Source organism: Malaclemys terrapin, chromosome 9 (assembly GCF_027887155.1).
Source record: "Malaclemys terrapin pileata isolate rMalTer1 chromosome 9, rMalTer1.hap1, whole genome shotgun sequence".
Lineage (NCBI taxonomy): Eukaryota > Metazoa > Chordata > Testudines > Emydidae > Malaclemys > Malaclemys terrapin.
This window is the reverse complement of record NC_071513.1, coordinates 42,631,521-42,656,734: the sequence shown is the minus strand read 5'-3', so window position 1 is coordinate 42,656,734 and position 25,214 is coordinate 42,631,521. Positions and strand designations below refer to the sequence as shown.

Below are 25,214 nucleotides of genomic sequence, written 5' to 3'. Positions count from 1 at the left end.
TCTTGTTTTTATTCTCCTGGAAGTTCTCAAGAGAATTTCACTACCTCTAATCACATACCCTTGTTCTGGAAGCCTGCAAGCTAAGCAGGGTTTGGCTAAGTGAATCTTTGAAGAACACTAACCAGTGCGTGGTACAAGGTGTGGTGTGTGAATCCATTTCTGTCTTTACCGATTGGCTGAACACCTCACAATCTCTTTACCCTCATGACATCTCTGGGCGGTAAGGAAGTACCACTATCCGCATTTTACACCTGGAGAACCGAGGCACAGAGAGATCCAGTGACTTTATTAGAAGTTTGTGGCAGGGGAGGAGCCCGAAGCCTAATCCCCAGAGTCCCATGATGTATTCTAACCACTGGCCCATCCTTCCTCTCTTGGTAGATCTTTGTAGGTTTCTGTCTCAGTTGGTGGCATTCTTCACTGAGCCACTAACACGGTGTTGAGTGGCAATGGGTGTCTGGAGAGGTCTTTCAGATGACACTTACAACAAATGTCATAACCACTTGGAACTCAGTAGAAGTAGAGGTGTTAGATTTGATGGCCTGGACAAATCATAGATTGGGTGCTTATGGTGTTCCTACCTATGCTTCCTTTGTAGATTCATCAGGAAAAGGGTCTTTTCTGTTTCCTCCTCAAACACCTCTTCGGTGCTGCTGCTCACTTTTACAGAGTTGTTGTGGCTAAACACTAGTTGCTGAAGTTATCATTGGCTTGACTCTACCAATCTCCGCAGCACTGAGCCCCATGCATAGTTGATATACCAGGTCTCACAATGTTGTGTAATCCTTTGGGCCATTGTTGAGATCTGACCTATGGAGTATGGGTCGTTTGCATATGCAGTTATGACAGTTGCATGCATGATCACATGTGAGAAGTGCAGGGATTTTTTTATAGATATACCTTAATAATCCTAAACATGTAGGGACAGATCCAGTTCCCACTAAAGTCAATTGGGAGTCCCTTTGGCTGATTTTCATATGTGCCAGATTGGGCTCCGACAGAACATTGCAAGTATAAGGACCGCCATCTTGCGCAAAGCTAGGGATGGCACTGCAGACCTCTAGAGCTAAGAGCGTGAGTGTCCATAGCTTGATCCAGGCTCTGTAACAGAATCACACCCTCTTTGGATCAAACAAACAGACCATGGGTTATGTATTGAAGAAGCTTGTCCCAAGCATCTGAGGCCTGCAGGAATTTGAACCCAGACAAGCCGCCACTGGCTGTAACCCAAGAACCTACAGGCCTCAAGCCTGTGTGACAATTAGCTTAGCATAACTAAGACCGAGCTTGACATGAATAGTTTGTAATAAGGAACTAACTGATAAAAAGACCCTAAGTCACAACCTTAGTATGATAGTAACAAAAAGTATTACAAGTTGGGAAAAGGTGACATATGGAACCACGAGAATATACTTTTGGAAATGTAGGGCAAATTTAAAGGATGTTGAGCTTATTCAAAACTTACATGTACTAGTCTCATGTTTCATACTAGATATACCATAGCAACTAATTGACATAAATGCTAATGAGTATGTCATAAATGACCAAGTGACCTATTGAAGCAAGGGACCCCAATGTTACTGAGGGGTGGAATTACGTTTCAGGAAAGGAGGTTGAACCCATCATTAAATATGTATAAGGCCTGGTGGGTGTCAGCCTAACCCCGTGTGAAAGGTGGTACCCAGCCTGTGGGCAGTGGGACCCATCGGAACACATTGGCCTGATGATCACATTGGGATCACTGCATCTACTTCAGGGTTCCCACAAGGGATAATGTGAGTAACACAGCGCAAGTATTGGACATGCTGAATTGGCGGTCTCCTTTGCTGTATTACGGTGTTTGCAATTCTATTTTGCTAATCATAGAATCATAGAATAAAATTAGGGTTGGAAGAGACCTCAGGAGGTCATCTAGGCCAATCTCCTGCTCAAAGCAGGACCAACACCAACTAAACCATCCCAGCCAGGGCTTTGTCAATCCAGGCCTTAAAAACTTCTAAGGATGGAGATTCCACCATATCCCTAGGTAACCCATTCCAGTGCTTCACCACCCTCCTAGTGAAATTGTGTTTCCTAATATCCAATCTAGACCTCCCCCACTGCAACTTGAGACCATTGCTTCTTGTTCTGTCATTTGCCACCATTGAGAACAGCTGAGCTCCATCCTCTTTGGAACCCCCCTTCAGGTAGTTGAAGACTGCTATCAAATCCCCCCTCACTCTTCTCTTCTGCAGACTAAATAACCCCAGTTCCCTCAGCCTCTCCTCGTAAGTCATGTGCTCCAGCCCCCTAATCATTTTTGTTGCCCTCCGCTGGACTCTCTCTAATTTGTCCACAACCCTTCTGTAGTGGGGGAACCAAAACTGGACACAATACTCCAGGTGTGGCCTCACCAGTGCCGAATAGAGGGGAATAATCACTTCCCTTGATCTGCTGGCAATGCTCCTACTAATACAGTTGATAACATTACTATTAGAGACCACACAGAGGACTGCTTCTTGTGTGCTCCTCAAGGGCCTCATGCTAATGACAATCTCACCACTGCAGCCGATTTGGAGGCAGAATCCTCTCAGATTAATGCATGATAGATGAGGTTAAATCTTTCTTTATAATTGGGGCTGCAGCAGGGATTTCTAGAGCTGAAAGGCTGAACTCTCTACAGGTTGAATTACAGAGACATGGCCATAGCTGGGACACCTATGCCGGACTGATATCCTCTGTGGATCGGTCCCAGTGGGGGCCAGCTGTGGTCACTCAATTAGGGTGAACTGCAAAGAACAGGGAAGACAAACCCCCAAAAGCTGGTGGATATTCCAATACTTAGATTTACCAAACCAGCATAAAACAGCTTCTTTATTACCTTACTGGTTACTCAGAAATCCAAACAACACAGTTCCCTTAATGTGATCCAGCCTCAGGCCTCCATCCAGATACCCACGTCAAATATGATGAAAATTTCTGTAAACCTTATTTCATCATATAAAAGAAAAGGTTCTATCAATCCCAAAGGATTGGACACATCACCTCCCAGGTTATTGAATATTCCAGATCTTACCCAAATACATGCTACAGCCAATTCTTATTAACTAAATTAAACTTTATTAAAAAACAAAAGAGAGAGTATGGTTAAAAGATCAATATACATACAGACATGAGTTCAATTCATTGAGGTGCAGATTCATAGCAGAGATGGTGAGCTTTGTAGTTGCAAAGAGTTCCTTTAGAAATAGTTCATAGGTTATAGTTCAATGTCTAAATATCACATTCAGGGTGTACCAGCATAACTGGGACCTCTTGCGACTCAAACTTCCCCTGATGACGCCTAAGCAGATCTGAGATGACAAAATCAGGACCCAAGGATCTTTTATACAATTTCATGTCTTTTGATAAGTTGGAGTTCAACAGGTAATTAGCATGACTTTGAAGGAGGTCCCTCACCGGTACTTAGCTGTAGAATTAACATAAGGCCATTTGCTTGTTCCTCCACCATTCACAGATTATTTGCTATACATTTCAAAGAGAGATGAATACTGAGATATCCCGCATTTACAATTCATTTAAATGCTAGGATGTTCTTTTGACCTCTGAATTATCAGAATACAGCATAGACAGGGGCTGTTGATTACATTGTCCACCCTACTCATACATATGTAAATACACAAAAACACAAACATTATCTCCCCACCTGTCTTTTGAGAGTTACTTATTTTGCAGGATGTTTAACCCTTTCCGGCTATGCATCACAATCGGGCACAGAGGGACTGTATAACACACTGAGCAGGGGATTACACAAGCATTATGAACAGACTCAATCAATGGCACCGTCGTTCTTTACAGAGCATGGCGTATACACCAATGAGTTCATTGATGGCTGCTGAGTCGGATGTGTGAGTGACAATCCCATCCACAGTAGGGCACACCCATGCACTAGCAATGCTATTAATCCAAGCAGCAGATTCTTTCCTCCTCTAATGCCAGTCATCGCAAAGCTTGATCCAGTCTACCTCACTCCATCTACAAGCTGGCTCTGCCAGCCACAGTGGCATTCCGCACTCCTTTAATCATCCAGAGATTCCAAAGGATACTAAGTCCTCTTTACAAGCATCCTGAATTCTGCGCAGTGGTCTGCCTTTCGTTCTAGGCCTTTGCAAGCTTCAGAGTACAGCACAGTCTTTGGGATCCTGTAATCCAGCATTCACGTGACCTGTCCAAGCCGCCTGAGTCTTTTCTTACTAACGTTTACCCATGAATGACATGCCAGCATGATTTAACACATCCGTATTTGTCACCCTGTCTTGCCATCTTATTCGAAGAACTTTATGCAAACATCTGATATGAAAGATCTTTAGTCTTTTGGTACATTTGGCATAAATCATCCACGTTTCTCAGCCATATAGAAGAGTGGGCAAAACACATGTCTCATAAAGACGGCTTTTCACTTTAATTGACAATTTGTTATTCTTCCAGGCTCTGTCTTGCAATTCAGCTAGTGAGCTCAGTATCAAGATCTCTATTGCAGGTAACATTAGAGTCAACATAGCAAAACTGTTCAACAACATCCATCTAAGGTGCTGTCTGGAGCAGGTTCTGAACAGCCTTGGTGCATTAACAGACTATGCAAAGACTAAACCAGGATCAGAGAGGCCTCATTAGCAAGGATGTTTCCATCTAATTCTTCCCCCACTATAATTCCTCCCCTTCCCCATCCCAGGTATTTTGAAGGCGCTCAGACCTAGCCATGGAAGCAACCATTGAGCCATGTGTCCTCCCTCCGCTTCTAGAACTCAAAGTCCTGAGGGGTGAGTCCAGTGGGGAGGCCAGCAGCCCAGGTCCCAGATAGCTAATTAAAATGTGCCTGCTCTCCCCCTCAGCTTCTCTTTGATTTTCATTTCACCTGACGCTGCACAGCCCCAGCCTCTCGCTTTGCCATTCCCAAGCACTGAGTCCACGTTGCATCCCCCTGACAGCAAAGGACAAGCTGAGTGGCAGAGGGAAGTCAGAACTATGATTTAAACTCAGCAAGGTTAGTTCTTTCAAGGGCTCAGGCTTCTCTCTCCACCCCCACCCGCCACTTTGGTGCAGCAGCTGCAGGAATTGATCATGAAAAGCTGCATTAGGAAAAAAGGGACTCAGAGCAGTCCGGGAGTTCCTGACTTTCAGCTCTGGAGGCCTATTCGGAGCCTGTCTTGGGTCACAGGTGAAACGAGTTTTGTCTGAAGCTGGTCTCTGTTTGTGTACATCACAAACACCCACATGGTGTAGCATCTCATCTCAAGATTAGCAGCCTATGCTCCTCAGGGTATGTCTACACTTCATGCAAAATTGGGGTTCTGACACAGGTTTGAGCCCAAGCCCTCCTGATCACAGTCTGACTCAGGTCAGCAAGCACTCAGGACCCTGCTAGAGGGGTGGGTTAGAGCCCAAGTCCTGCTGGGACTCGGGTCCAAGCCCTGTCGTTTTGGAGTGTGGATGGAGTTCAAGCCACAGTCCTGAGTCAGAAGGTTTGGGTAGCGTAGCATGGACGCATTAGCACAGCTGTGAGACCTGGGTCCAGCCATTGAAAGCCTGGATTTACCATGCAGCATGGATTCTCAAGCATAGGGTTGGAAACACCAAGTTCACAAACCCAGGTCCCACAAACTTGGGTTTACAATGCAGTGTAAGACATTCCATGTGAGGGTAGGGTCTACACTGTGATAAAAATCATGCTACACTGAGTCTCAGAGCCCGGGTCAGCTGACTTGGGCTCGAGCTGCAGGGCTATAAAATTGCAGTATGGAGGTCTGGAGCCCGGTCTCTGATCCTCTCCCCTTGCGGGGTCTCAAAGCCCAGCTCCAGCCCTAATCCAAACATGTACACTGCAATTTTATAGCCCCATGAGCCTGAGTCAGCTGACCCGGGCCAGCCACAGTCATGCTGCAGGTCTTTCATTTGCAATGTAGACCCAACCTGAGGGACCCAGGGACTGGACTAGCAAGGGCTGTTGCAGGTCAGGACTCACTGACATTGGCAGAACTGTTTGGGAGGAACCAAGTACTGGAATAGCAAGGGGACTGTAAGTCAGGAGGGAGGCGCATTGACAGAGCTGTGTGAGTGCCTGGGATCGGAACAGCACTGGGTCCTGCAAGTCAGGAGTGAGGTGCATTGGCACAGCTGCAAACTTGAGTAGTAATTGCTAGCTGTAAACTGGTTCAAAACTACAGGCTCTCTGTTGTTTGATTAACCTGGTGCAGGCACTCTGGTGGCACAGATGGGTTGCCATGGCAGTTAATCCAGCTGCAGTGTTGACTAGATTGCAGATTTAAGAAACAGCCTTCGCTGGCGCAGCCAGCCTTAGTGAGCAGGGAGCTGCTCAGAGGCTGTGGGACAGAGATGCACATTTACATAAAGTCTTGCTCGTCTCTGATAGTGTATCAGAGACCAAAGCCATGCAGAAGCAGTAGCACAGGTTGAATTTCCCATATGCAGTCTGGACAAGTGCAGGAGTTGAGATTCGTGTGACACAATCATTCTGCATCAGCCCCATTTGTCACCTGGAATAAACATATGGGCTGTGACCAGAGTAGCCTCTCAGATTACATTAACAACCTTGAGTTCACTGGCAATCAGCTCACATGAGGTAAAACCCCTCTGTCGATGTAGCCTGAGTGATCCTGGTGGAAAGCTTTGCCAGTGACACGCGGTGGTGGTAACCATCGCAAGGTCAACGCATAGCATCGTCCATCCCAGCACACCTATTGCTGCTCTCACTCTCCATTCAGGCTCCCTCCTGACTGTGGGCACGGGAGTCCCTCTAGCCATGAGCCTGTGACTAGAGCCCTGGCCTGGGCCGCCTTCAGAGAATGGTTTTGGTTGAGATGAAGGAGAGGACACCCTTGGAGAGCATGGTTGAGATGGAGATCCCTGGCCTGGTCTCCTTTGGCTGAGATGAAGGAGAAGACACCTTGCCCCCCGATTTGTGGGAAGTTTTGCTCTCTCTGAGCTAAAGGAGGGAAAGGGGGCAGCAATGTAAACAAACCATGCTTGGAGGCTGGCAGAGTCCCTGAGCCTCCAACAGCGTAAAGGTCCCCAGGCTGGTTATGAAGGTGGAACCTGAATTAGCTGCTTCTTCCCCATCCCACAAAAACTCCTGGGTCTCTTTATGGTCGTTTTTTCGGGAGCTGCATTATTGCTCCTGCTAACACAGTGCTGCGTTCAGTGTCCTCTTTGCTTTTCTGACATCTCTGAAGGCCTTGCTCTGGCATAATCAACCCTGAGACATGTGCCTGTCATGACACGGCATCACCACATGGTGGCAGCCCCCTTAGCGTTTCCGGACACTGCCAATGCCCTCTAAACACGGGAGAGTCAAACCAGTTTCCTCATCCCTTGGCAATGAGCAGAGGTCACTGCCCACCAGGGCTGGGTCTCCACTCGGGGGCAATTAAAGCAGGATGCTTCATTTTAGGCAGCCCTTGACTTGGAGAGGATCCAGATGCATCAGGGAGTCAGAATCTGCAGGAAAGCCTAGGGCTGATTTCAGCCAGCTGGGGTGGAATGGAGTTGGCTCAGCTATCTTGCTTGGGAGGAAGATCGTGGACTCTGGAGTGGAGGAAAGACAGAGATCCACCTGGGGGACCTACCTCGGCCTGCCATGGGGCTGGCTTCGCTACACTCTACTCATTGCTGTGCATTGCTCAGCTTCATTCCTAGGTGCTGGGACCCTGCAGAGAGAGCAGCGAGGCCATTGCTGGCCTCCTCCCAATAGGAACATTCCCCCGCCTTCCTCTTCTATTCCAAAATGTTTGCGGAGTGCACTGACAGCCCGAGGACATGTCAGAGACTTTGTGTTCCTTCCTGGATCTTGGATGCTGTGAAAGACCTGGAGCTGGAGGCATCAGACAAAGGAGTGCACTGAATATTCTAACGATGCCAGGGAGGCCCGGGGCTCCCAACCCATGTTAAATTAATCTTGGGAGTAAATGCTGACTGACGAGATCCAAGGGCTGTGACAGACCCAGACCAGTGGGGTACAGGAGTCTGGTAGAGGGCAAATATACTGGTCACTGGATGAGTAGTTTTCTGTTCCCTGAGTGACCAGAGCAGGGGCTGCACTAGAGTAATCAGGAACCTGCTAGAACCAGTTAAGGCAGGCAGGCTAATTAGGACACCTGGAGCCAATTAAGAAGAAGCTTCTAGAATCAATTAAGGCAGGCTAATCAGGGCACCTGGGTTTTAAAAAAGAGCTCACCCCAGTTTGTGGTGGGAATGTGAGGAGCTGGGAGCAAGAGGTGCAAGGAGCTGAGAGGGCGAGGGTGAGCTGCTGGAGGACTGAGGAGCACAAGTGTTATCAGACACCAGGAGGAAGGTTCTGTGGTGAGAATAAGGAAGGTGTTTGGAGGAGGCCATGGGGAAGTAGCCCAGGGAGTTGTAGCTGTCATGCAGCTTTACAGGAAGCACTATAGACAGCTGCAGTCCACAGGGCCCTGGGCTGGAACCTGGAGTAGAGGGTGGGCCTGGGTTCCCCCCAAACCTCCCAATTGACTGGGACTGTGGGTTCTCCCAGAGGGGAAGCTCTCTGGGCTGTTCTCCAACCCACATGGTGAATCTCTGAGGCAAGAAAATCCGCCAATAAGCGCAGGACCCACCAAGATAGAGGAGGAACTTTGTCACAGGGCATACTCATGCATGGCTCCCGCTTCAAATTCTGAACATAACAGAAGCAGGGAGCACATTAATAGCACCCAGCAGGATTCTGACAAACAGAATGGCACAGAAGAACTACTTGGTAAACGTCACTTCCGCGCTCTACTTTACTCACTGAAACGGACAGACGAGCAAGGCAAGAAACAAAGGCTTAAGAAAAATGAGGGATGAAAAATTCAGGCCAAACACCTGGGATTTTTTCCTGATGGAGCAGCTGGCCCAGGAGGTGTGTCTAGGGAGCATGTTAGCTAGTGATATTTATTGTTTGTACTGCAATAATGGCTTGAGCTCCCAGCTGAGATCAAGGCCCCGTGGTGCTGGGTGCTGCACAAACACATAATAAGAGATGACCTCTGCCCCAAAGAACTTACAGCCTACATAGCCAACACAGACACAGAGCGAGGACGTGACTTGCTCAAGGTCACCCAGCAGGTCAGGGGCCCAGATAGGTCGTGGAAGGAATAAGAGCTGAGATGGAACCTGTCCCAAAATCAGGACAGGGGGTTGATCTCAGGATTTAGTCCAGGCTAAGCTCTGTGTTCCAGGACTCACTGAAATGCAGAAGGGATCTGAACTCTCATCCTTCACTGCAAGCACCAAGCTCTAACTGATGGGGTTAAGGAGTTGATTATCCCACAATTGCCCACTTCTGGGTTTTTAGCACCTTTCATGGAAGCATCTGGCCACTGATGGAGACAGAATATTGGGCTGGATGGGCCACGGGTTCAACATGTCTGGTAATTCCTATGTTCTGTGATAGAAAGAGTCTGTAAAGCACAGCGACACCACCCTTGATGGCTCAAATGATCTCCCCTGGTCTGCATAGCTAGGAGTCCATTTCCTTTAGAATCAGTTCTGGATAGAACAGCCTCTGTGCCCCATGGCCTTACTGGATGTTAGAGAAAACACACGTGGACCGTGTTTGCAGGGGAGGCGGGCATGCGGACAGCAGTGACTGGGGACAGCAAAGATCTGCTGAGAGCTGCACTGCTAGCAGAGTGCATATAATTACAGCCATTAGCATAAGGGCCCTGCTGGATGGTCTAAGCGAGGACATGCCCTCAGTAAAGGGATAAAAACAGGCTAAGCTGATATCTATGTGCTATTACTGAGCTAAGGCATTTCCAAGGGCCAGTGATTAGCATCTGCCTGCTTCTAAATGCAAAGCCACTCAGGCACCCAGAGATGGCGTCATTCCCCTCACGCTGAGGACGTCCTTACGCGCAGCCTGTGCTGTGCAAGCCGAGAGGCAGCTCCTCTGTGGAGCATAAATCACCCAGGTCAGTGGAGTGGTGGTGATTTACACCAGCTGAGGATCCAGAGCCGGCTCTAGGTTTTTTGCCGCCCCAAGCAAAAAAAATTTTGGCTGCCCCCATCCCAGCCCTTGGCTCCTTGCCGCACCCCCCTGCTGCCCCAGCCTTGGGCTCCCCCCCACCTTCACCCCCCTGCCGCCCCAGCCCTGGGCTCTCCCCCCCACACACACACCCTGCCACCCCAGGTCTGGGCTCCCCCCAACCCCCTCACCATTGCCCACACACACACACCTCCTGCTGCCCCAGCCCTGGGCTCCCCTCCCCTGCACCCTCCTTCCACCGCAGCCCTGGGTCACTGGTAACTTGCTCCCAGGGCGGGTCATTCAGCAGGAATTTTAGATGTGCACAGAACACAGACAAGATTGGTTCCCATATGGTTACAGAACTGCAGTAAAGTGGAACAATTTTCAGCCTGTGTGATTGGAGGATATCTGGATGCATATTATAAGACTGTCCTACATAAATGAGGAAAAGTTGAGGTGCCTTTATTATTCTTTTGTTCCATTTCTTTCTATGGGGAATTTGCCAATGCAATATCACTGTCTTCCTTTTAAACAAACAAACAAACAAAAGGCAATGGCTGTTGAAAATAGCAATTCCAGTCCTAATAACCACTGGGAAGCATTTTGTGCTCAATTTTATCCTACTTTTTCTACAGCAAGTTACAGTGGATTTGGGAGAAATGAAGTAACAGCTGCCCAAACTGAGCTTGAGCACTCCTGAATTTTGAGGTGTTCAAATCTGGAAGGCAGGTGCTGGGGGGAGGAGGGGTTGTGGCTCCGCAGGGGAGCATGACAGCATGTATGCACCAGCGTGTCTGGCGCTGCGCGAAGCCAGACAGACTGGTATGAGTGGCACGGAAAGGGGGCTGGGGGGTTGGAGAAGGGGTAGGAGGTTCCAGGGGGGCAATCAAGGGACAGGGAGCAGGGGGGGTTGGATGGGGTGGAGGTTTGGGGGGGCAGTCAGGGGCAGGGAGAAGGGGAGGTTAGATGGGTCAGGGGTTCAGGGGGGGCAGTCAGGGGACAGGCAGCAGTTGGATAGGCATGGGAGTCCCAGGGGTTTGTCAGGGGACAGGTAGGGGGCGAGGTCCTAGGGGGGAGGTTGGGGGGGGTCTCAGGAGGGGGCAGTTGGAGACAAGGAGAAGGGAGGCTTAGATAGGGGGTGGGGGCCCAGGAGGGGGCAATCAGGGGACAAGGATCAGTGGGGCTTAGATAGGGGGTGGGGTCCTGGGGGGGACAGTTGGGGCAGGGGTCCTGGGAGGGGGTGATCAGGGGATAGGGGGGTCGGATGGGTTGGGGTTTCTGTGGGGGGTAGTTGGAGGGAGTGGATGGTGGCAGGGTGGGGCTACCCTCCTTCCCCGTGAAGTGTCCTATTTTTTGAATGTTAAAATATGGTATCCCTATCCTTCCCAGTGCAGCTCTCCATTCACAGCAGGCTGCAGCATGAGGTCTCAGCTTCCTCACTCCCTCCCCCTCTTTCCTGTTGGTAGTGGCCAAGGGAATGCTGGGAAATGTAGTTCTTTCCCTGCTCCAGGGATGACTCTATAGAGCCAGGGCCCCCTGTTGGTTCTTAGCTCCCATGCTGGATCCCTGCCGCCCCTGAAAATGGGCTGCCCCAAGCACCTGCTTGCTTTGCTGGTGCCTAGAGCCGCCCCTGTGAGGATCTAGCCCTGAGCATGCGCATGTGTATGTGCATATACAGTTATGTAGAGGAGACTTGTGCAGCAGGGCTGGTTACTGCACTGTGGCATTTGCTGCAGTATGTTGCAGAGCGCCTTCCCAGTCATTTTAACACTGAGATGCACCCTCTGATCAGGAAATATAGCTCTGGTGAGGGCTTTTCAAAAGCATCTTTGGGATTTAGGAACACAAGTCCTATTGAAAGTTAATGGGACTTGCTCTCCTAACTCCTTTAGGTACTTTAGAAGATCTCCCCTCACTGCACAGCAGGGCAACAGCATTCACCAGGATCAGTGTATGTTCGTCTCATTCCAAACGCATCCCCTGTGGAGACATGCTCCTTAACCTCCTAATTTCCCTCTGGGCTTTCTAGAAGTAGGGTTATTCTGCATCCAGTCCGATCCAAAAGGACAAAGCAAAGCCGGAGACAGAGAGAGCTACAGGAGCAATGGTCAGTATTGCAGAGAGTTCAGTTTGCCTGCTATTGATGCCTCTGACTCAGGATTGAGGTGCGTTGGCAGAGCTGTGTGTGGGTCCAGAGCTGGCCTGCATTATACCTCGCTTTGCTCAGGGATACCCTGCACTTTAATGACCCTCCCATCTTTTACGTGCACAATCACCTGTTCTGATTGCTGATGTTCTGTTTGTTGTGGATTGTTCTCCCCAGGCTCTGGAGTCAGTGACATACCCCCAGATGGGCATGGATGTGAGGAGGAGCTCGGCACAGGAGCAGGCGGTTCCAGACACGATGGGGTTTGCAAACCTGAAGGCTGGTATCTAATGTGCCTTTATTTGCAGCTCACCCATCCCACAACATGCAGGCAGTGTTGCCTAGTGGATAGAGCATGGAACTGGGACTCTGGGTTCTAGTCCTGGCTTAGCCACGGCCCTGCTGGGTCACCTTGAGCAAGTCATGGCCTTGCTCTGAGCCTCAGTTTTCCCATATTTAAAATGGGGATAATGATACTGACCTTTGTAAATTGCTTTGAGATCCGTCGGTGTTATTCAAAAAATTCCACATTGGGGAACAAAAATTCCCTCCATGTGACTCAACTGATCTAAAATTGGCAATGCAGAATGACAACAGAAATGGAAAAACAAACAAAAATATTTAACAGGCGTCTTTTTTTCCCCCTTAAAAACTTCTGCTGAAAATATTTGGAATAAGGGATTTGAAAAAGAAAAAAAGTTTTTTGCAAAAAATTCTCATTTTGAGAAATGGCCAAATTTCCACCAAAAAAAAAAAAGGGGGGGTGTGTGTTTGAAAGTTATAAACCAGCTGAGGTTGTTTGCACTTCAGCTATAACTCAGAATCAGATTAGGGAATCGTGATCTATATCAGTGGTTTTCAACCTTTTTTCATTTGCAGACCCCTCAAAAATTTTGAATGGAGATGCAGACTCCTTTGGAAATCTTAGACATAGTCTGCAGCCCCAGGTTGAAAAACACTGGTCTAGATGAAATTACTATATGTGGATGTATAACTCATTGAAAAATACCATACTCAAAGGCCTTGTCTACACTACGAGAGTAGTTCGATTTTACTTAAATCGAATTTTTGGAATCGATATTGCAAAGTCGAACGTGTGTGTCCACACTAAGGACAGTAATTCGACTTTGTGAGTCCACACTAACGGGGAAAGCGTCGACATTGGAAGTGGTGCACTGTGGTCAGCTATCCCACAGTTCCCGGAGTCCCCGCTGCCCATTGGAATTCTGGGTGGAGCCGCAAATGCCTTCTGGGTAAAAAAAATGTGTCCAGGGTGCTTTTGGGTAACTGTCGTCATCCGTCCATCACTCCCGCCCTCCCTCCCTGAAAGCGCCGGCGGGAAATCAGTTCGCGCACTTTTCTAGTCAGTGACAGCGCGGACGCCACAGCACTGCGAGCATGGAGCCTGCTGCAACCATCACTGCAGTTGTGGCCGCTCTCAACGCCTCGCAACTTATCATACACCTTTCCCTGAGGCAGATGCAGAAAAGTCAGGCGAGGAGGCTACGTCAACGCGGTGATGGCCTGAAGTCTGAGAGTAGCACAGACCTCTCAGAAAGCAGGGGACCCACCGCCGAGAACATCACGGTGGCAATGGGTCATGTTGATGCCGTGGAACGGCGATTCTGGGCACGGGAAACAAGCACTGAGTGGTGGGACCGCATAGTGCTGCAGGTCTGGGATGAATCCCAGTGGCTGCGAAACTTTCGCATGCGGAAGGGAACTTTCCTGGAACTTTGTGAGTTGCTGTCCCCTGCCCTGAAGCGCAATGACACCCGGATGCGAGCAGCCCTGACTGTCCAGAAGCGAGTGGCCATAGCCCTGTGGAAGCTTGCAACGCCAGACAGCTACCGGTCAGTCGCGAACCAGTTTGGGGTGGGCAAATCTACCGTGGGGGTTGTTGTGATGCAAGTAGCCAAGGCAATCGTTGATGTACTGCTGCCAAAGGTAGTGACCCTGGGAAACGTGGAGGCGATCATAGATGGCTTCGCAGCGATGGGATTCCCAAACTGCGGTGGGGCCATAGATGGAACTCACATCCCTATCATGGCACCGGAACACCAGGCCAGCCAGTACATTAACAGAAAGGGCTACTTTTCCATGGTGCTGCAAGCACTGGTGGACCACAGGGGACGTTTTACCAACATCTACGTGGGATGGCCGGGCAAGGTTCATGACGCTCGTGTTTTCAGGAACTCTGGTCTGTTTAGACGGCTGCAGCAAGGTATTTACTTCCCGGACCACAAAATAACTCTTGGGGATGTGGAGATGCCTATAGTCATCCTCGGGGACCCAGCCTACCCGCTAATGCCCTGGCTCATGAAGCCCTATACTGGCGCCCTGGACACTGAAAAAGAACTCTTCAACTACCGGCTGAGCAAGTGCAGAATGGTGGTGGAGTGTGCTTTTGGCCGTCTCAAGGGGAGATGGAGAAGCTTACTGACTCGCTGTGATCTCAGCGAAACCAATATCCCCATTGTTATTGCAGCTTGCTGTGTGCTCCACAATCTCTGTGAGAGCAAGGGGGAGACCTTTATGGCGGGGTGGGAGGTTGAGGAAAATAGCCTGGCTGCTGATTACTCACAGCCAGACAGCCGGGCGATTAGAAGAGACCAGTGGGAAGCGCTGTGCATCCAGAAGGCTTTGAAAGCAAAGTTCCTGAGTGAGCAGGGTAACCTGTGACTTTAAAGTTTGTGTATTGAGAAGCTAAACCTGCCCCCGTTTCTTTGCCCAGTTAATGTTGACTATCCTATCCAGTTACATACCCCCTTCACCCCACTTCCAACACACGTTTCAAAATAAAAATAGTTCTACTTTGTTAAAGCACACCGTTTTCTTTAATACTGTATTCGCGGGAATTTTTTAAAACTGGGACGCAGACTGTGGTGCGGAGCGGGTGTACTGTAGTGGCGCGAATGCAGCTTCTAAACTCAAGGATTGACAGGCTCCGCTGCGGTGGGATGGTTGTTTCAACGGAGCCTGTCACCCCTCCTGATAGGGACTGTGTGTATGGGGGGGTCTATGTGACTTTGTGGCAGGGGGAGGACGGTTACAGATCCCCTGCTGTGTGGCTCTGTGATCCTGCCTAAGGACCGCCGCTTAAGATCTGTAACTGCCCTCCCCTGCCACAAAGTCACAGAGCAACCCACCCCCCACCACATAACATGAAAACAACCTCCCAGACTAATCAGGGTAACTAGTCACTGCATCACTGCACTATGTATGTGCCCTGCTGCTGTGCCTGCCCCCGACTATATACCCTGCCAAAGGTGACTGTCCTGTCGAATTACCAACCCCCTATCCCCCCCTCCTCCAAAAGAACATGATGGAAACAGTAGTTAACAGAAACGTATTTTTTTATTATCAACCAAACATGGAACTGGGAAAGTGAAACTTGGACGGGGGCTTGTGTCAGGCGGGAAGGAAAGAACTTTTCAAATTTTGGGGAATGAGAGCCTTCTGCTGCTCGAGCTCTCTGCAGGGGTGGAGTAAGAGTTAGCAGGGACTCTGCCGCCTCTCCTTCTGTGCACTTTGGGTGAGGGGAGTATGGGACTTGGTGGCGGGGGAGGGCGGTTAGAGATGGACTGCAGCGGGGCTCTGTCCTCCTGCCTCCATTCCTGCAGAACATCCACAAGGCGCCGGAGCGTGTCCGTTTGCTCCCTCATTAGTCCAAGCAGGGTTTGAGTCGCCTGCTGGTCTTCCTGACGCCACCTCTCCTCCCGATCCATGTTGGCTTGGTGCATTCGGGTCAAGTTCTCCCGCCACTGGGTCTGCTGTGCTGCCTGGGCTCTGGAGCAGGCTATAAGCTCCGAGAACATGTCCTCCCGTGTCCTCTTCTTCTTATGCCTAATCCGCGCTAGCCTCTGGGAGTGTGATGACAGGCTAGGTTGTGAGACAGTCGCAGATGGGGCTGTGGGAATGGGAAAAAGGGAGTGAATTCCTCAGAAAGATAAATGTAGTTGTGAACAAAGAACATAGTCTTTCTCTGTGAACAAGACCATGCACAGCACCTATCACATGCGCACTCAGCACAAGGTCGAATTCTCGGCCTTCGCATTCAGTGCCTGGGGTCTTCTACAGCACATTTGAGAAGCCTCTCAGGAGAACGGAATTTCTGTTGCAGGCAGACATGGTAAGCCGTAGACTTGTGGCAGCTTAAAACTTTAATATTAGCAATGGCCTCATTTCACATTGAAATCAATGTCAGTCCCTGCTGCCAGCAATTCGGCAAGCAGGAAGTCTGCTCCTGTCCCACACCCTCGCGGCTGTCCCCGGGAACGATCCCTTTCGGCTGCCCCTCTCCCGCCTCCACCGCGTGGCTGCAAACCAGCGGTTACAGTTCTGTAAAGGAACGGCAAAGCAGTCCCAACACTAACATTCCCCTACCTCATTCAAAGCAGGTCATCATGAGCGACATCACCCTCATGAGGATCTCTGACAGCGAGAAAGAGAGAATGCTCCGGGAAAGCCTGCAAAGACCAGGGCCGTATGCCGCCATGCTGTGCAGAGCAATGATTCCAGAGTACTTGATAGTCTCGTGGCGTGGCAACGTGTCCTACTACGGAAGACCCAATAAGGCCGCTCTCCCCAAGAACCTAATGCAGCGGATTTCCAATTACCTCCAGGAGAGCTTCCTCGAGATGTCACAGGAGGATTTCTGCTCCATCCCCGGACATATAGACCGCATTTTACTGTAGCTGCTGTAGCAGTGACTAACCAGTAGAGCGGCTTGGGCAGGACAATCATGCAAAACCGGACATTGCTAGATTTTTTTTCAATAGTTGCACTGCCCATGACTGAACCGTTAAGCTAATCAAACTAATCATGAGAAACCCATTTTTTAAATTGTTAATATTCCTGTTCTGTTACAAATAAATGTTTAGATTTTTACAACACTTACTGGCTGATCCTTCCCCAGATTCTGTGTCCGGGGTAACGGCTGGGGAGGGTTGGTAGGGGATCTCTGTAAGGGTGATGAAGAGATCCTGGCTGTCGGGGAAATCAGCGTTGTGAGCGCTGTCGACTGCCTCGTCCTCCTCATCTCCTTCCTCATCTTCCCCGTCCGCTAACATGTCCGAGGATCCAGCCGTGGACACTATCCCATCCTCAGAGTCCACGGTCAGTGGTGGGGTAGTGGTGGCGGCCGCACCGAGGATGGAATGCAGTGCCTCGTAGAAACGGGATGTCTGGGGATGGGATCCGGAGCGTCCGTTTGCCTCTTTGGTCTTCTGGTAGCCTTGTCTCAGCTCCTTGATTTTCACGCGGCACTGCGTTACATCCCGGCTGTATCCTCTCTCTGCCATGTCTTTAGAGATCTTCTCGTAGATCTTTGCATTCCGTCTTTTGGATCGCAGCTCGGAAAGCACGGACTCATCGTCCCACACAGCGATGAGATCCAAGACTTCCCGATCAGTCCATGCTGGGGCCCTCTTTCTATTCTGAGATTGCACTGCCATCACTGCTGGAGAGCTCTGCATCGTTGCCAGTGCTGCTGAGCTCGCCACGATGTCCAGACAGGAAATGAGATTCAAACTGGCCAGACAGGAAAAGGAATTCAAATTCAAATTTTCCCGGGGCTTTTCCTGTGTGGCAGTTCAGAGCATCCGAGCTCGTACTGCTGTCCAGAGCGTCAACAGAGTGGTGCACTGTGGGATAGCTCCCGGAGCTATTAGCGTCGATTTCCATCCACACCTAGCCTAATTCGACATGGCCATGTCGAATTTAGCGCTACTCCCCTCGTCGGGGAGGAGTACAGAAGTCGAATTAAAGAGACCTCTATGTCGAACTAAATACCTTCGCGGTGTGGACGGGTGCAGGGTTAATTCGATGTAACGGCGCTAACTTCGACATAAACGCCTAGTGTAGACCAGGCCAAAGAGTAGTTATCAATGGTTTGATAGTAGGACATATCTAGTGTGGTCCCACAGGGGTCAGTCCTAGGTCAAGTACTAGTCAATAATTTCATTAATGACTTAGATAATGGGGTGGAAAGTACGCTTATAAAATTTGAGGATGATACCAAGCTTGTTGCGGTTGCAAGCACTTTGGAGGACAGGATTAGAATTGACACCAACCTAGACAGACTGGAAAATTGGTCTGAAATCAACAAGATGAAATTTGGTAAAGATAAGTGTGAAGTACTATACTTAGAAGGGAAACTCATTGCACAACTACAAAATGGGGAATAGCTGGGTAGGTGGTAGTACAGAAGAAAAAGATGTGGGGGTTATAGTGGATCACAAATTGAATAGGAGTCCACAACATGATGCTGTTGCAAAAAAGGCCATGTAATTCTGGCATGTATTAACAGGAGTGTCGTATGTAGGACATGGGAGGTATTTATCCCACTCTACTTGGCACTGGTGGGGCCTCAGCTGGAGTACTATGTCCAGTGTTGGGCACTGCACTTTAAGAAAGATGTGGACAAATTGGAGAGAGTCACAATAAAACAATAAAAATGACACTGGTTAGAAAATGTTGCCTCTGAGGAAAGATTGAAAGACATCTTTAGTCTAGAGAATAAAAGAAGATGGGGGAAGGGGGGCCTGATCACAGTCTTCAAATATGTTAAGGGCTGTTATAAAGATGACAGTGATCAATTGTTCTCCATGTCTACTGATGGTAGGACAGGAAGTGATTGATTTAGTTTGAAGCAAGGGGGAGACAGGTTAGATATTAAGAAAAAGTTTCTAACATAAACATTGGAACAGGTGACCCAGGGAGATTGTGGAATCCCCATCATTGGAGGCTTTTAAGAACAGGGGTAAACAAACACCTGTCGGAGATGGTCTAGATAATACTTAATCCCACCGTAGAGTGAGGGGATGGGCTAGCGCTAGATGATCTCTTGAAGTCCCTTCCAGCTCTATATTGCTACTATAATAATATGTGGTTAGAGAGAGACGTCGCCCTGCATACAATGTTCAGCTCACTGGTAAGAGGTCTCAATAATTCCCTGTTTTATCATTTGAGATGATCACATGGTAGCAGCTTCTCGTGGACTAGACGCATGCTGGGAAAATGTTTCCTTATGCAAAGTGAGTTACCCATGGGGTTTTTTCTACCCATAAGAGAACCTCAGGGATGGCACTGCCATGATAACCTGCAGTCTGCAGCCGTTAGATGCATTTAGGGAATTAGCCATGTAATCTCTTTGCATTGCTGGGCACAGGGATCAGTAAAAGACCCACTCCCTTGGGTTTTGCTGTGGTTGCATATGCTGCTTTTCACTAACTGAGGGCAAGGGGACGGGGCTGACCTTGCTAAATGGTTTAGTATCAGTTTCCATTAAAGTTCCTTTGCATGATTTGTTCCTGTGGCTAGAAATTGAAACATAATGGCTGTTTCCAATACAGAGTCACTGCTTGTTTTCCACTAATGCTAGCAAACAGAGATGCACCGTGACTGTTTCAGACCAACGCAGAAGCTAGAGATGTAGGAAGCTGTGCAACTTATTTTTCATTTTCCAGTTTCCATTCATCTTGGTTTCATGATTGAATCACCCCAAAGCTCAATTCCTGAAATCCTTTGAAACCAGTGAGATTTGCACAATTTCTATCCCAACCCATAGATCAGCCCCCAAGGCTTGGCCAAAGTTTAGCCCTAGGCTTGCTGAAAGATTCACGAACACAGCCCAGTGTGTAACAAAAAACCTGTTTCAAAGCAAGAGCTGAGCTCTGCGCATCATGCTGAATATTGTTATCACTTTTCGACCCAAGCAGCTAGTTGAAGTTTGGGGCCCTGGGGACATTCCAGTTGGAAATAGAAGTTGATGGCAGCTGCTATTTTCTTTGATGCAGTCTTGTTTGTTTACAAAGAGTGTACAAAGTCCTGTGTCTCTGAATGCAGAAGGAACCAAGAACAAAGGAGCTTGGCTTACAGCCCCCAGGCCTTGTTAGTTAACACCAAACCCAAAGCTCTCGCTCTAGCTTTTTCCAGAGTCACACTGTGCTTACAGGGTCTTGCTTGGCTTTATTAACTCGCCTCAGTCCCTCTCTCTCTCTGTTCTTGCCTGATCTCAGTTTCTGTGCGACCCAAAAGAATATTCAGCCAAAGGCTCCTGGGTGGGTTCACCCACATCTTTTGTCTTAAGTGGGGGTTTATGCTTACAGTTATGTTAATTGAAGGGTGAGTACTCCCCTATCCATCTCAATGGCGTTTTAACTCAACCCATAACAAGTTTCACTCAGCTCCTAACAACGGCAGTGTTCAGTGTCCCAAATCCTTTGAAATCAGTGAGCTTTACAACATTTCCACCCTAACCCATAGATCAGCCTCCAGGTTTGCCCAATATTTAGCCCCAGGCTTGCTGAATGATTAGAATATCAGGGTTGGAAGGGACCTCAGGAGGTCATCTAGTCCAACCCCCTCCTCAAAGCAGGACCTAATCCCAACTAAATCATCCCAGCCAGGGCTTTGTCAAGCCTGACCTTTAAAACCTCTAAGGAAGGAAATTCCACCACCTCCCTAGGTAACCCATTCTAGTGCTTCACCACCCTCCTAGTGAAAAAGTTTTTCCTACTATCCAACCTAAACCTCCCCCACTGCAACTTGAGACCATTACTCCTTGTTCTGTCATCTGGTACCACTGAGAACAGTCTAGATCCATCCTCTTTGGAACCCCCTTTCAGGTAGTTGAAAGCAGCTATCAAATCCCCCCTCATTCTTCTCTTCTGCAGACTAAACAATCCCAGTTCCCTCAGTCTCTCCTCATAACTCATGTGCTCCAGCCCCTTAATCATTTTTGTTGCCCTCCGATGGACTCTTTCCAATTTTTCCACATCCTCCTTGTAGCGTGGGGCCCAAAACTGGACACAGTACTCCAGGTGAGGCCTCACCAATGTCTAATAGAGGGGAATGATCACGTCCCTCGATCTGCTGGCAATGCCCCTACTTATACAGCCCAAAATGCCGTTAGCTTCTTGGCAACAGGGGCACACTGTTGACTCATATCCAGCTTCTCGTCCACTGTAACCCCTAGGTCCTTTTCTGCAGAACTGCTGCCTAGCCACTCGGTCCCTAGTCTGTAACAGTAAATGGGATTCTTCCGTCCTAAGTGCAGGACTCTGCACTTGTCCTTGTTGAACCTCATCAGGTTTCTTTTGGCCCAATCCTCTAATTTGTCTAGGTCCCTCTGTATCCTATCCCTACCCTCCAGCATATCTACCACTCCTCCCAGTTTAGTGTCATCTGCAAACTTGCTGAGAGTGCAGTCCACGCCATCCTCCAGATCATTAATGAAGATATTGAACAAAACTGGCCCCAGGACTGACCCTTGGGGCACGCCGCTTGAAACCGGCTGCCAACTAGACATGGAGCCTTTGATCACTACCCGTTGAGCCCGACAATCTAGCCAACTTTCTAGCCACCTTATAGTCCATTCATCCAGCCCATACTTCTTTAACTTGCTGGCAAGAATACTGTGGGAGGCTGTATCAAAAGCTTTGCTAAAGTCAAGGAATAACACATCCACTGCTTTCCCCTCATCCACAGAGCCAGTTATCTCCTCATAGAAGGCAATTAGGTTAGTCAGGCATGACTTGCCCTTGGTGAATCCATGCTGACTGTTCCTGATCACTTTCCTCTCCTCTAAGTGCTTCAGAATTGATTCCTTGAGGACCTGCTCCATGATTTTTCCAGGGATTGAGGTGAGGGATTGTAGTTCCCCAGATCCTCCTTCTTCCCTTTTTTAAAGATGAGCACTACATTAGCCTTTTTCCAGACATCCGGGACCTCCTCCGATCGCCATGAGTTTTCAAAGATAATGTCCAATGGCTCTGCAATCACCTCCGCCAACTCCTTTAGCACCCTCGGATGCAGCGCATCCGGCCCCGTGGACTTGTGCTCATCCAGTTTTTCTAAATAGTCCCGAACCACTTCTTTCTCCACAGAGGGCTGGTCACCTCCTCCCCATACTGTGCTGCCCAGTGCAGCAGTCTGGGAGCTGACCTTGTTCGTGAAGACAGGCAAAAAAATCATTGAGTACATTAGCTTTTTCCACATCCTCTGTCACTAGGTTGCCTCCCTTATTCAGTAAGGGGCCCACACTTTCCTTGACTTTCTTCTTCTTGCTAACATACCTGAAGAAACTCTTCTTGTTACTCTTAACATCTCTTGCTAGCTGCAACTCCAAGTGTGATTTGGCCTTCCTGATTTCACTCCTGCATGCCTGAGCAATATTTTTATACTCCTCCCTGGTCATTTGTCCAATCTTACTTCTTGTAAGCTTTTTTTTTGCTTTTAAGATCAGCAAGGATTTCACTGTTTAGCCAAGTTGGTCGCCTGCCATATTTACTATTCTTTCTACACAAGAAACCAAATTCCTGTTTCAAAGCAAGAACTGAGCCCAGCTCTACACAACATGCTGAATATGTCCCGTCTTGTGGGGTTTGACCAGGGGTATAGAAAATGAAAAACAGCCAAGCACTTGTATGGGGCTCTATTACCAACTGAATCTCCTCTCCCAGCAAGGATTGTGGGTGAAACCCTGTCCCCACTGAGGTAAATGAGAGTTGTCAGTTGGGTCTGGATTTCATGCTAGGGCCCCTATTTGGTTGTGTTTGGACTACAGCAGGGTTCCCTAGCTGTGATCCACGGAGCACGAGGGGCATGTGGATTGGTTTCTTTCTGTGTGCAGTTGAGAGAAATGGCGGAGGTGGGATGAACTGAGAAGCCAAAGGAAATGGTTAAAAAAAGGATAAAACACCGTACATTGAAAACAGCTAGCCATACGTCAGCACTTTCCTTGCGCTCTCTTCCCCTCGGAGCAGTAACTGAAGGAATGGCAGCAAAGAGCTAAATTCTGCGCTGGCTTCTGGGGCTTCAACTGAGCTCAGTGTGGTTGTGTGGCATGTCGGGGCACCAAATTTGCCCCATAATGTTGAATGTGCCCTTATGGGAGCCACCTATCCCTAACGTCGGTCTCTGATTTTTCCCCTCCAGTGCCAGCAGCAGACACTGCCCCAGCGGTGACAGAAGAACCAAACCCAACCGTGGAGGCACACAAGGACTCGGCTGGCATGGACAGCAGCTACGACTTTTCGACCTCCAGCTTGGACAGCCGTTGTGAACCTGACATGGTTCTGGTCACTGGAGACTCTCTCCCTGACAAAGGTCCCCAGTCGGAGGCTGGTGACCCCGGCTCCACAGCCTCCTTGCCCTGGCCAGAGTTGCCGGATGAATGTCCGCCTCGGCCTAACACCCTGGATTTCTCCAACTCTCTCAAATTCTTGGAGGAGGTGAAGCAGATGGGGCAGAGGAGGAACAGTGACCACTTGAACATCCAGGAGAATGGGATGGAGAGCTGCCCTGAGGCACCTCCCGTCAGCGAGGAGAGGAGGGTGCTGGAGTCGGAGCTGGGGAAGTGCATCGAAGACTTCAGGAAGATCAAGATCCCCGTCTCCTTCCCCAACAAGAAGCGGCAGTGGCAAAGCGAACTACTGAAAAAATACCACGTCTGAGGGGAGGGGCTGGGACTGATGCCTCCCACCACCCAGGACTGACTGGCTTCCACAGCCACAGGCACCTTCCCCTGCATCCTGTCCATGATGGGCCAGCCTGCCAGGTGCTGAGTGTCCTTGGCCCCCATTGATGGCCAGGAGCAGCTCAGCATCTTGTAGGCTTGAGCCCTCTTTGAAGAGGGACTTGTGAGAGCCTCTTACTTTAAACCAATTATTTGGCGACACTGGGACTAACTGATTTGCATTCTGTCTGACCTCGTGGACTTTACCTAGGTCACTCAGGGGTAATCCACAACAGGTTTTGGTCCATGTATTCAAAACTAAGAGCAGTGGTTTCTTGGTCAGTGCATCATTCCAGGAATTGGTGCTCCACAGGCAGAGATTATAGGCTACAGCTTGCTTGTTCCCAGGGGAGTCAAGGGTGAAATGTGCATGAAAGGAGCTGTACAAATCCTAGAAGTGAAAATATTTGAAGGAGTCAGGATGGGAAGGAGGAAACTGATGTTGGTTCAGGTTGTCTGTAGGGACAAACCTACACCCAAGCAATATGGACATTCCTGCCTTTATGACAGCATGACTGTGATTGGAGCTCCCGGGGTTAATAAATGTAAACAATGATGAAACCTAATTCCAGTCCCTTCCCAGCTCTTTTTTTTCAAAATGATTGGGTATTAGAGCCGAGCTATTCAAAGCTGAACAGGGCATTTAGACACATAGTTCCTGTTGAAGTGAATGGCAACTGTGTATCTAAATCCCCTAAATTCAGCTGGACTGTTCAAAAATTTTCCATCTAAAATTATTTTCAACAGAAAATTGCATTATTGACTAAACGGTTTTGCAAAAAGCCTCTGCTTTCCATGGAGTTTATTTATATGTTTTCGGTCAAAGAACTAAATGCTTGAAAACTGAACAGATTTTGCTTTTTTGGCTAAAAACTGAAATTCTTTGATTTGGAAATTCCACTTGGTGCTTCATGGGAGTTGTAGTTGGGGTTGCCTCATGTTCTTGTTCCCTGCTATGGGCTGGGCTCCCTTGCCAGACTACTTCTCCCATGATACACCATGGCCATAGAAATCCCACAATATACCACTTCCTTTCACCAGGAGGGAAGACCATGGTGCAACATTGCAGGTGTCGTCCAACAAAGGCCCCAGCCTATAGAGGAGCATGAAGCACCTGGACTACAACTCTCATGAGACACCATAGCATCAATCCAAACTGAAATATTTCAGATTTAGGCCTAAATATTTTGGTTTTGAATTTTTTGATAAGTTTAAATTTTCCATGCCTAAAAAAACCCAAAGTTCTGACCAGTTCTAGATTCGGCTTTGAGAACCTCAGATCTATAAATAAGACGAGAGTGAATGGAAAACTAAAATTGGCCCCCAAATGGTATGTGTATCTGGTATAAATCCACAGCGCACAAAGAGCTCATCATATTACGGAGTATTTTCATTGGGTTGCATTGGAGTATTTAACGCTGTGACATTGCCCAGGTAAATCATCACTTCCTGTGTGGTTGAAGCTGTGGCTTACATCACTGTGACTTCCCAACATGCCACAAACATGCAGGTATCCAGTATAACCA

General features: G+C 48.7%; 2 protein-coding genes across 2 annotated transcripts in view; one reads left to right on the top strand and one right to left on the bottom strand.

Annotated features, from left to right (window-relative positions):
• Positions 1-24,254, top strand: part of LOC128842820 (BTB/POZ domain-containing protein KCTD16-like) — a 68,634-nt gene extending 44,380 nt beyond the window's left edge. Inside the window, exons 4-5 of the mRNA XM_054039017.1 lie at positions 12,345-12,446; positions 23,109-24,254. Coding sequence (XP_053894992.1) covers positions 12,345-12,446; positions 23,109-23,626 — 620 coding nt within the window. The 3' untranslated portion in view covers positions 23,627-24,254. The remainder of the gene's footprint in view (positions 1-12,344; positions 12,447-23,108) is intronic.
• LOC128842819 (uncharacterized) lies at positions 15,506-17,481 on the bottom strand. Its single transcript, XM_054039016.1, has 2 exons — positions 17,068-17,481; positions 15,506-16,077 (listed from the first exon to the last, which is right to left on the bottom strand). Exons 1-2 carry the CDS (start codon positions 17,468-17,470, stop codon positions 15,602-15,604), a joined length of 879 nt encoding a protein of 292 aa, XP_053894991.1. The 5' UTR covers positions 17,471-17,481; the 3' UTR covers positions 15,506-15,601.
• Positions 24,255-25,214: the final 960 nt, after the last annotated feature.

Excerpts from the sequence above, each read along its gene's own strand:
- LOC128842819 (XM_054039016.1), bottom strand. The coding sequence starts at position 17,470 with ATGGCAGAGAGAGGATACAGCCGGGATGTAACGCAGTGCCGCGTGAAA. Across the intron at positions 16,078-17,067 it reads ATCTGGGGAAGGATCAGCCA|CCCCATCTGCGACTGTCTCA; the intron begins GTAAGTGTTGTA and ends CCATTCCCACAG.